The following is a 12,012-nucleotide window of genomic DNA, read 5'->3' on the forward strand; positions in this document are numbered from 1 at the left end:
TGTAATCTGCCACTGTACTCTGATGTAGATGTGAAAAAGTTTTAGGAAAAGACAGCGAGTAGGGTACCCTGTAATTTACAAGGTAGATTTAAACCTTTTTAGAATGGAGAACATTCTGATTAGGGTGAAAAGTTATACAGAGCCCACTGGAAACAATGTATATATAAAATATAGTGAAATTCACTGGCCAGTGATAAGAATACACAATATAGAATTTATAAAATTCATTTAGGATAAATATAAGAATAAAATAAAATTATTTTCACACAATTCAACAACCAGAATAATTAGTGGGTTAATCTCACTAATCTTGTTCTATATAATATTTTTTTCACTGTTTTTGCATTCTTTGAGACTGGGCATTTCCCCATGTAAACGCTGCTAGAACCTCTGCGTTCCTGCACACATATATGTACATTTTTAAAGTGTTTGTATGCAGTAGTGTATGTGGTCCACATCCCAAAATCTTCCTAAATAGAATTGTGTCTGTTGGGTATAGCGCCAATATTTCTTTTATTCTGATTAGGGGCCTAATTCAGAACAAATTGCTAATTTTTTTTCTCTAGTGGGGCAAATGTAACATGTGCAGAGAGAGTAATGCCCCATACACATTACCCGATTCTTGCTGACACCTATATTGGCGGTGGGGGCTCATCTGCAAGTGCATACACACTTGGCGATGGGGGGGGGCAACAGCAGGTTGAGCGACTGTCCTGTAGCGGCTGCAGCATGACCGTTAATGTTCGGGAGCGCGCACCATAGTAATTAAGGCTGAAAAAAGACTTTAGTCCATCGAGGTCAACCTGTCTGCGAAATTGTTCACAAGAAATCCCTTTCTGAGCGATTATTGTGAACCGTATCGCCTAGTGTGTATGGGACTTTTTGGTTTATTCATTTTGTTTATGTGCTGGGAAAATACTGGCTGCTTTATTGTTTCATTGCAATTTAGATTTCTGTTTGAACACTCATTCAAATCTAGCTCTCTGTACAATTTACATTTTGCCCCACCTGCAGTGCATCATGGTCAATTAAAGAAAATTGTGCTTTGCGATTTAGTCTGAATTAGGCCCTAGATGTTGCGTGGAATTCATATGTATGTAGCAGCAGCAATCTTGTACTTGTTGACTATCTGAGATGAGTAAAGCAGCAGGTTAGAGGTAGATGTAAGGGGTCCTGATGGCGAAAGAGGTTTGAGATGTATAAAGGGAGGTGTGGCATTGAGGTCTTATGGGGATCAGGGTGGTTGATTTTTAATTTAATTCTAGCTTCTATTAGTTGCCAGTTAAGGGACTGCAGTGTACTGTAGAGGTTTTGGTGTGACAAAAGAATAAGGTCTGTAGGCCTGATTCTGAGTTGCGCGGACACCCAAATGGGTCTTTCTGATAATGCTACAACTTACTTACTGTGATTCCCTGTTGTGGTGGTGCAGTTCGGTCTCTGTGATACAGTCCTATAGCAGGTGCAGTTTTTCTGTCTGAGTGACCTCCTGTGTGAGGATTTGTGCATTGTTTAGCCGGCCCCCTGTTCACGATTATGTTCTGAGTCTCTGCTTGGCAGCACTCCGGACCAAATTTAAGATACTTTATGTGCAAGATTAATACATTGGCCAACTTAGTGCTGCATCAACATGCATGAGACTCAATCTCAGGAATAGACAACACGTGTATTTAATGAAACGCCCTGAAAAGTAATGTTTTCCTTTTTAACAGTAAATTGTAGAAATAACATATATTTGGACTTAGCAAGTGATAATAAAAGGAAATGGGTGCAAACAACCATGCAGTGCTAAGAAATGAAGCTTCTATTTAAATTTGAAGTGGTCACTTTTTTTTGGTTTGTTTTTTAATAAAGGAGCCAACATTAACAGAGCTACAGCCAATAACGATCATACTGTAGTGTCCCTCGCATGTGCTGGAGGACATCTAGCTGTTGTTGAGCAGCTTTTGGCACATGGAGCGGATCCGACTTACAGACTGAAGGTAATTTTCATTCAAATCTGACTGTTGAATAGTTACATAAATAAATCTTCATCTGCGTGAGTTTCTTGTAGGATGGTTTTGTTTTTCATAAAGTGTTCTCCCTTTGAGCGGTCTTCAATGCTATGATGACGAGCAGTGCCGATAGGTCGCCTTCAGAGTATTCAACTGCCTCCCCTTTACTCGCAGTTTCCACCTTGCTGGCTCTTTTCAGCAGGGTGGAAACGGCGAGTGTGGCCATTCAAACGACAGGTCTCGCCACAACATTTGCGAGGAACTTCGCCGTTTAAGGGGATTGGATTCTCGAAAAACATTGAATATGGAAGAGCTAAAAACCCTCTCCGTGGAATTGAATACACCTCCTTGTCTTTGATTTAAAACCATATATAGTTTGTTTGGGGAAAATATTTCTCCCCAATTGGATTTTTTTCCAACTACTATGATTTTAGCACTTTTCATCCCATTCCAAAGGATCGGTCCAAGAATTTGGATGAAAATTGTCAAATAGCATGCGTTTCAGCTCCGATTTTACGTTCTTATGCGCTTTCCCATGCAGATTGGAGCTGGATATCGCAAGGCCTGCACTATAGATTTATCGGATCCTGCAGGCCCTGCTTAAATCGCATACAATACATTGTATGCAAATGGGATGCAGCAGGCAAACCTCCCGGGGACACAATGAAGGTGGTACCTCCAAGCAAACACTCTCCTCAGCCACTGCATGGGCAAACAAGAGCTGCAATCCCTGGCCAAGCATAAGACCCTCTTACAGGAGAGCTCTATGCAGCTACATTTGGGAAACCGCGGGCTGTAATGGAAAGGAGGAGTCAACTCCTTACAGGAACAGAAGTCAGAGAAGACCCATGCACGAAATAGCTACTGCAATGTAGACACACTTGTGCTGGAAATAGTCTGCACTCCCATTCAGACAGTGGGGAATTAAAATAAAGTACAATTTCTCTTTTTTTAATTTGATTTAAAAAATGTATTAGATTTATGGTTGTCTTTTGATAAAGATTAATTTTTTATTTCTTTTTTGCAGGATGGTTCCACAATGTTAATAGAAGCAGCAAAGGGTGGTCATACCAATGTGGTTTCTTATCTGTTGGATTACCCAAACAATGTTTTAACCGTTCCATCTACTGACCTCTGCCAGATAACACCCCCACCTCATGATCAACTTTCGGTAAGACTCTTGATTTCTCCCTTTCCCCCAACAGTTTTATAGAGATTACAAAATTATCAAGAAGTAGCATTAGATCATGAAGTGCTACAGAATTTGCTGGTGTTGTATAAATGTGTAAGGTGCTACAGTACCAATGATTTAACATTTGTATATAGAAATACAGTGTGACAAGGGTTCTTGTATGTGTGAGACAGGTCAGATCCTCCTTATGCCTGAGCGCTCAAATATTTTTTTTTTTTTTTTTTTTTATGTCTCAAAGTGTAAATGTAGAAGGGATAGCAGATCCCAATTTTGGGGTCTGTGGAGGCACTTCAGGTAAACAATGGAACTTGGTAATGGTTACCTGCAGTTGTGGATTCTGCTGAAGCCCAAATAGATAAATGACAGGGGGCATAGAAAATAAGACCGTGATGCGCATCCTGCCATACACCTCATGGTCCTTTTTCCCCAAAAAAATGTTACCAGGGACACACTATGTAACATATAAAGCTGTATATCAAAAAACAACTTGTGTTTACTGACTAGTAACTATATATAAAGGTGCTTCAAGTCTGTCAAGCTATAAAAACCTTTGCATGTATGTCGTCATGTTTTTCGTAGCTGTGTTATGGAAGATGACTCGGTTTAACAAACAATAACATAAGTAATGTAAGCATTACCTACTAAATTAACATATGAGATAATTTACTGACCTTATTGTATTTTTTTTATTTTACGCCTACACTTCAATAGGTTTCACGTGTACCAATGCATGCTCTGGCAATGGTTGTACCACCTCAGGAACCAGACAAGGCTCCAGAACAAATGGATTTAGAAAGAGGTAAATTTTTCAGTTCTGCGTCTGTGTTTTTTTTTTTTTTTTAATGTAACACACCGAAGGCCTTTTTTATGTACATTAATGTGAATGGTCACTCAAGTCATAGAGAATGCGACGTGTTATTAGAATGCATTTTTTTTTCTGTTTTAATACTGCAGTACATTTTATCTTTTTATTCTGCTGCTTATAAATTGTATTTAGTGAGACCTCATCTTATTGGCTAAAATAGGTTTTAAATTAATTTTCTTATCTTTGCAAACCTAAATTGGCCTATGACTGGATTCAGTTGCATCACCTCCCCGAAATTTTATACAGCCATTATGAAATACAGTACTGTTCAAATAAAAGGGGAGACATACATCTGAAGTATTATCTGGTGCAGTGGTAATTCACCATTCCAGTCCTACAGATTTATTTTCATATGTTGGCAGACATTAGGAGTAGGTTTTAAAATCCAAAATCAAATTGTAAATGGTCCCCGCCACATTTGTATGTATAATATATAATTGAAGTACCCTACTTTTCAGCTTCCCCTTTAGATAAATACAGGCCGATTTAAAGTATCTTGTAGTATGTTTTTTTTAAGTGCACCCGTTATCTCAATTTAATATATTTGTGTTTTAACTGTACATGCTCATTATTATGCACTTACACTTTGTAGAATGTCTGATCATACACTCAAAATAAGTGAAGAGCACAATCTCTATTTGTACGAATAACGTAGGGTAAACTAAACTGAAGAATATAATGCGATAACCCATTGCTATCACTACCTAGATTGGATTTTCTTTATTAAAACATTAGTTAGAAGCAGATTTATTGCTTTGAGCAAGGTTTACAAATAATACAGTTCAGTCATCAAAGCAAAAAGAGAAAGTAACTTTGCACCTTAGCAAAACCATGTTCTACTGCGGTTGGGACAGAAATGAAGCGCAGAAGGATTTAGATTTGAGTGGGGCATGTCCAAGCTTAAATTACGGTCCAGCCATTGCAGCACCTACAAATGTAGGCAAAGCAGGGAGGTGCCAGGCAAGAGAGGGGCTCAGAGTCCCGCTTCCCCCTGGGAGTTGGGCAGTGGGTAGAGAAATGGCAGGCTGCTGCCAATTCACAGCCTTTCTCGCCAGCTCAGTACGTGCTGCTCAGTACTGTGTAGGAGGAGAGACAGCTGCAGCAGTCAATCCTCTCCCTCTGTGTGCACAAATTACACTATTACGTTTTTCCCCCACACTGGGACGTGGCTATGCCCAGTCCATTTTACCGGGGCCTGGCCGACCTGTTGGCACCCTTGCACGTATGACTCAGCAAGAAGGGTCCCAAGCTCCTGAGAAGAAGGCAATACCATTGTGATGACACTAAATACCAAAGCTCAGATCCTAAGGGTCTGTTCAGAATGCTTACATAGTACTCTGGCAGTTTACACTGACTGTCAGGTAACCGGTAACTGCCTGTTCTGAGGCCAAAGCCACTACCCAATCAGCAAGGCATAATCTGAGAAGCTGCACAAGCTAAGTTTTAACAGGAAAGCTGCTGACTGCTGTATCAACCTCTGCTTTGGTCTATGGCAGATGGGCTTAAGTAGGAAGCATGTTAGTAAAGTGTGCCTCACCTGGAGGTACTACTAGCAGGGAGAGCTATGCCGGCAGCTGCAAGCTGGCTACATATTACCTGCATGTGTGGTGGTTCTGACTGAACGGATAGCTTTGAAAAATCTAGCGCTCAGTCTAGCTATGATGGGGATTTTTCTGTCATTGCGGTTTGTGACCTGAGGGGAAAGCATATCAGTACAAGTTCAACAACGATCTAATACAGGAGTACCCATTCCTAGGGTGCTAAATTGTTGAAAGTTATAAAAAAAGCTGACCAATACCACCCCCCATGACAAAGTTATAAAACAGAGGTGTGTGACCAATAGCAATTAATGTAACGATGGGACATACAGTCTAATCTTGTGCATCAACGTTTCAGAATGCCTTTATTGCTTATTTTGTCAGGATAATGAACATAACTACAGGTTTACCTGTGTGCGAATGCCTGAAGGCAGTCTCAGACACAGCCCACTGACGTCCTATTGAGTGACACGTAAGCTATTACCAACAAAACAAATTAAAAAATGCAGTTGCATGCAATACAAAATATATAAGCATATACATTCTAAAAAGGTTAAAGATATTGCAGCGTAGAAAACTATATAGAGGAAAAAATTTATTTAATCTAAGCAAATAAGGATAGCCAGAAAACCAAGTCATAAAAAAATTGAAAGAGATTTTAAAAGGAAACTTGGCTCTTCTTATATGTGTTGAACATTTGTAGTAAATGGCTTTTTATTTTTATTTTTTTTAATAGTTCCATCAGCACAGATTCCATATAGCCTGCATTTGTCAGATCAGGACCTAAGATCTCCTTTCCATCCATACCAACCCCTGGAATGCATAGTAGAGGAAACAGAAGGAAAGCTCAATGAACTTGGCCAACGAATTAGTGCGATCGAGAAAGCCCAGCTAAAGTCACTAGAATTAATTCAAGGGGAGCCTTTAAATAAAGATAAAATTGAAGAATTAAAAAAGAACAGAGAAGAACAAGCTCAGAAAAAAAAGAAAATTTTAAAAGAACTTCAAAAAGTAGAAAGACAATTGCAAATAAAAACACAGCAACAATTTACCAAAGAGGGTTTGGAAACTGCACCCAACAAGGACACAGCTGTTGTACAGTCTTGCATAGTGAAAAGTACATCTCCGATAGTAACGGAGGACATTTCACCAGAGGAAAACAGTTCAGAGTTGCATCAGGTGAATACAGTTTTGTGTGAAGTTGAACACGATATTTTGCTTCCATCAGCAACTGAGCACATAGGATTTATTCCCATACAATCACTGCCAACGCCTTTTTCAAAATTGCCTAGTGATTTAGGAATTCCTGAAATGGATTACCATGAACCCAAACTATATGGCAGTAATTCCGCACTGGATCAGCCACCAATCACAAGCCAGGTTCTATCATCTCACGTGACGGATGGGTTAATGGTTGCATCTCCAGCACAAACTCTAAATGAAACTCTTGATGACATCATGGCAGGTAGTTTATCCACATTTGTATTTTATTATTTTAAGACTTGAAAGTTTTTGGTTTTTCTTTCTGCAGTTCATACACACAGTTTACTTTTTTAATGCTGAACTTAAATTACATTATTTTAGGTGTTTTTGGTACAGTCTGTGTACAACCTCTTAAACCGACACTTTAACTGTTACTGACTCTTCAAGTCCTTTTATGAAAGCTGTTTTTTCATTTAGTTATGACCGTGCTTTCTTTTGTTAGGTGACAAATAATATTTATTTAATTTAGATTATAGGTAAATTGACAAGAAACCTGTAAAATTGTTTAAAAATGTGTGGGTCCAGAGGACCCCTTACTTTATAAAGTTGGGGTCCTACTCCACTGTTTCTGGGTCCCATCACATATGATCATTTTGAACTCTCCACCACCGCTATTGTCACAAGAATTACTCTTAGGGGGACATAAGGAAGAGGTGAGTGAAAAGAGGACCGAAAAAAGGGTGGTAAAGTAGAGAGGGATTCATGGGGGGAAAAAGAGGAATGAAAGTAAAAGGGGAGAGAGAGGGGGGGGGTTTGGAGAAAGGGGGCTGAGCAAGAGTGAGGGATGGGAGCTGGCGAAAGAATGAGAGGGAGAGACTGGACCAAGGTAGTTTTGGGAGAGAGATAGAGGCAGAGAGATAGAGAGTGTTGAGACGCCAGTGGAGAGGGTGACCGAGACAAGCGTGGAGAGAGATTGAAAAGGGGAGTGGTGAAAGCGGAAGTGAGGTGACAGGGGCCGTGCTCCAGTTCTGCCTGCCACTCTCAACCATGCCAGTGGATTGGCTGGAGGTACAGCGCATCCCCCAGAAACCCACTCACTTTGCAATAGATCAGTTCCCAATCTGCAATGCAGGGTCGCTGCTTACAGTAGCTCACAAGTGACGGCTTTTTGTTTACAGCACCATAGGGCTGATTATAAAAATACTGGATTGGGCTGTGAGAAGGTGGCTAGTTGAGGTGGTGTTTCCATGCTTCTTCAACAGCATCCCTCTTACCCCATGGCCAGATTAAGTGTACCCATTATTGTGATCATTTTGTTATTATTGGCAACTGAAGTAGGCCCAACACCCAAGACAAACATTATATATATATATATATATATATATATATCTATCTATCTATCTATATCTATCTCTGTGTCTTGTTTGTTTTTTTTTTTTTGCTTTTTTCTTTGGATTTCTTTTAATCACTGCATTCTCCTTCCTTCTTTTTTTTTTTTTTTTTCGGAATGAAAATGTTAGTTTCACAAATAGCATGGTAAATTTGTATTCCTTTTTTTAAACTTTTTTTAAACTTTTTTTTTTTTTTTTTTTTTAACTGGTCTTTTTTGAGATTCTTAAAATGGGGAATAGGGTAAGGGTTTAATTAGAATTTCCCACTGCACAGTACACCGCCAAATTAACAAGACCACACAGGAGCAACAGGTGATTTCCCGCAGCAATGTATAGCCATCCTATCCTCTTAAGCCGCCGGGACCTTCCTAAGCGGCAGGCTCACGTGTATTGCATGCGATCCTCCCACTGCCTGGAGGGGGTCTGAATCGGAGGTCAGATGCGCAGGCCTCCGACCCCGAAACGATGCGCATCGGTTTTAAGGGGGATGACAAACGCATTTGATTTGGCCTGATTCTGCCCAATCCGTCTGAATCTGGTATATATCATGAGATGGATTGATATCGTGATATGTCATGAGATGTTTTGGTATCGTGATATGTAATGAGGGGGTTTGATATCGCAATATGCCACGAGATGGTTTGGTGTCGTGATATGCCATGAGATGGTTTGGTGTCGCGATATGCCATGGTAGTGTTCACTCTAGGAGTGGCAGGGCGCTGGGGGGCGGACCAGGCACGCCGACGTCACAGCTGGGGGCGTGCCCGGGCCGCCGACATCATGAAGGGGGCGTGCCCAGGCCGCCGCCGTAATGAAAGAGGCGTGCTTGGGCCGCCATTGTCATCAAAGGGGGCGGGCCCGGCCCCTCCGAAGCCACTGTGCTACCGGGGAAGCGACAGGCATTGCCGTCCACGGCGATGCTGGGCTTCCCCGTGAGGCTGTTTTAGTGGGGCACTGCGAGACATGCAGGGTGCATTTTGCCCTTTAAAAATCGGGCAGGGCACAGCGCCCCGCTAAAACAGCCTAGCGGGAACACTACATGAGATGGTTAGTTGTCGCGATATGTCATGAGATGGTTTGGTGTCGCAAAATGTCATGAGATGGTTTGGTGTCGCGATATGTCATGAGATGGTTTGGTATCATGATCGGTCATGAGATTTCTTGATTTTGATAGGTGTACTTGGTTGCAACTGTTTGTTTTTTACTTTCGGTTCTTTGCCTCAGTTGTATGGCTCGGTTCATGTTTCCAATTGTATCTCCAAGAGATATTGCAGTCTCTTCTGGGAGACAGTTTCTTAACTGGTCTGGGGGAGGGTCAGTAACACACATTAAATTTAAAGTGCCTGGCCCCACTACACCCCATCGTACCAAACTCCCCCATGGAATGAGAGAAAGGGATTTATCTGTAAAGGTGCACATCCACTGGTCCAATTTAGTCCCCTTTTAAAGGGGTTTTCTCTCTTGATTCCTATGCGTGGTTCCATGCACATAGGATTGGAGCTGGAGATTGGACCTACTGCACCAAGGATCTATGAGATCCCACGGTCATGACTGGGATTGCATAGGATACATTGTATTCAAAAGGACTGCATGCGGTCCAGTCGCCTGGGTGTTGCTTGGTATCACATGCGATTTCTTGCAGTAGTTGATGGGCAGTGAATGGAGATATCAGGATAGCCATTGTGATGCATACACAGAGAGCCGTGCTCAGAGTTGTATGCAGTGATTTAGTACTCAGTGGATCCATTATTTTTCCATTGAGCATGTTCATAAGGCACACTGTCGTGTGCTGCAATGATCTTGTAGTGGTGGTTGCATTGTGGATTAATTGGCAGTTTGGAGGAGGTAACGTGGAGTGGCAGAAGAAAGAAAGATGTTACAACATTATTAGAGGTGACAACTGCGTTCCTGTATGCAGCAGTTAGACTAGTCATGGTGTGTAAACCATATACCTACTCAGAACATCGATAGTGGCCTGACCAATGTTATGTCTGTGTAGGCAGCCGCAGAAATTTGAAAAGCCCCATTGGGGCTTCTTACTACATATGCAGACAGCTGCAACATTTTTTACACAGGATACTAGTTTACTACATAATTTTACACAGCAGTTGTGCATTGTGTACATTTCTGGATCTAATCCTGGGAAAGTTGGCATATACTGTTAAATTATCCTTGCTGTCTGCAGATACTGGTAAGATTACACACATTTGGATGAATCTTGGCTCTTGACACTGCATGGCTTTGTTTGAAGCGTACTGTATGTACAACATTTCATTTTGGTATCTATAAATATGTACTTTTTAATGCTCCTATATGTTCATTCATATTCTAGATGATTCTGTTTTCCTGCTTGCAAAAAGTAGAGTTCCATCATATCTGTGTATGTCCATGCTTGGTAATATGTGCCATTAGTGGTCACCTTTAGATGGTCTAGCCCTTGTAAGTCTGGCCTCCAATTCATTTTTTGTTTCTGTGCTTTTTTTCTTATTTCTTAAATTACAGCGGTCAATAACAGAGTGCCTTCCGAACCCTTTAATTCTCCACAAAGTACTGCAGTATCTTCACCAATGATTCATTCTACTTCAGCTAATGTAGCTCAACCTTTACTATCTACGTTTCCATCAGTAGATATTGATGCACATGTAAGTAATAAATGAAAAAAAGCCCAAAGCTGTGTAAAACTACATTAGTGTGAATTGCATCTTTACCTATTTTTCCTTCATTTTTAGACTGAAAGCAACCATGATACTGCGTTGACCCTTGGCTGTGCAGGAGGTCATGAGGAGCTGGTGTCTGTGTTAATAACTCGCTGTGCTAATATTGAACATAGAGACAAAAAAGGTGCGTAGTATGAAGTTACTGTTCTGAACATGTACACAAGATTTGCCCAGCGGCCACCACAATACATTGGCCCTTATTCTGGTTGGTGCGGATATATCCGCGTGCGTTCGGGCCGCCGATGTTTTGTGTCTGCGCATGTGCAGAGGCGTCTCTGCGCATGTGCGAGCGGGGCGTACGGCCAAATCCCGCATGATATGTGAACACTCCGAACAGGGGGTGGAGAGGGGCGTGAAGGGCTATTTGTGCTCATTACCATATGCATACGCCCCGCGTTTCATGGGCGTTCCCATGCAAACGCTGGGCGTACGTATGGTAATGCGGCCGTGACGCACGTGTAGGGGGAGGACATATGACATCGCCGGATGTCAGCTGCCCGCCCAGATCCCTGCTTTTGCACGGAAAAATGTCCGTGTGGTCTGAGGTTGCGGGAGCTGGTGGAGCACTCGGTCCTGCATTCGATGGTCTGCGACCATCGAATGATGGGGGAGGTTCCCTTAGATGGAGGAGGCGTATTCCGTGTAAAATACACGTGCGGTCCGTTCGGCCAGCTTCTTACCGCGTACGGACGGAGTTGCTGATCCGTATGGAAGGCGGGGTTTCGCACGCACGGTCCTGGCCGCATAATCTGATCCGGCCGCACCGACCAGAATAAGGCCCATTGTAACAATGGAGTTCCAGTCAAGCTAAATATTTCTATATAAGAACTTGTTAATAGTAATATTTCCTTGGACATAACCTTCTACTATTTGCATCATGTTTGCATCTTTGATAGATAGAATTTTTTTTTTTGTATTGCTAATTTTGTTATGAAGCTGTGGTTTATTTGAAGGGGCTTAATCTGTTTGAAGGATTTACAGTAAGATAAGTGGATAAAGCGATCAAAAAGTAACATGAAAAAGCAATTCTAGACAGCCAAATTACATTTTCCAATATTTTGTAAATTATACCTACCCAGAATGCAGCACATGGAGAAGATTATGGGACTGCTCGC

General features: G+C 41.5%; 1 protein-coding gene across 2 annotated transcripts in view; it reads left to right on the forward strand.

Annotated features, from left to right (window-relative positions):
• Positions 1-12,012, forward strand: part of ANKHD1 (ankyrin repeat and KH domain containing 1) — a 95,629-nt gene that overhangs the window by 36,150 nt on the left and 47,467 nt on the right. For both annotated transcript variants that reach the window (XM_083181898.1, XM_083181899.1), the window contains exons 12-17: positions 1,852-1,979; positions 3,019-3,162; positions 3,895-3,982; positions 6,323-7,051; positions 10,683-10,822; positions 10,910-11,021. In XM_083181898.1, coding sequence (XP_083038024.1) covers positions 1,852-1,979; positions 3,019-3,162; positions 3,895-3,982; positions 6,323-7,051; positions 10,683-10,822; positions 10,910-11,021 — 1,341 coding nt within the window. The remainder of the gene's footprint in view (positions 1-1,851; positions 1,980-3,018; positions 3,163-3,894; positions 3,983-6,322; positions 7,052-10,682; positions 10,823-10,909; positions 11,022-12,012) is intronic.

The sequence above is a fragment of the Crinia signifera genome, chromosome 4 (assembly GCF_055691185.1).
Source record: "Crinia signifera chromosome 4, ASM5569118v1, whole genome shotgun sequence".
NCBI lineage: Eukaryota > Metazoa > Chordata > Amphibia > Anura > Myobatrachidae > Crinia > Crinia signifera.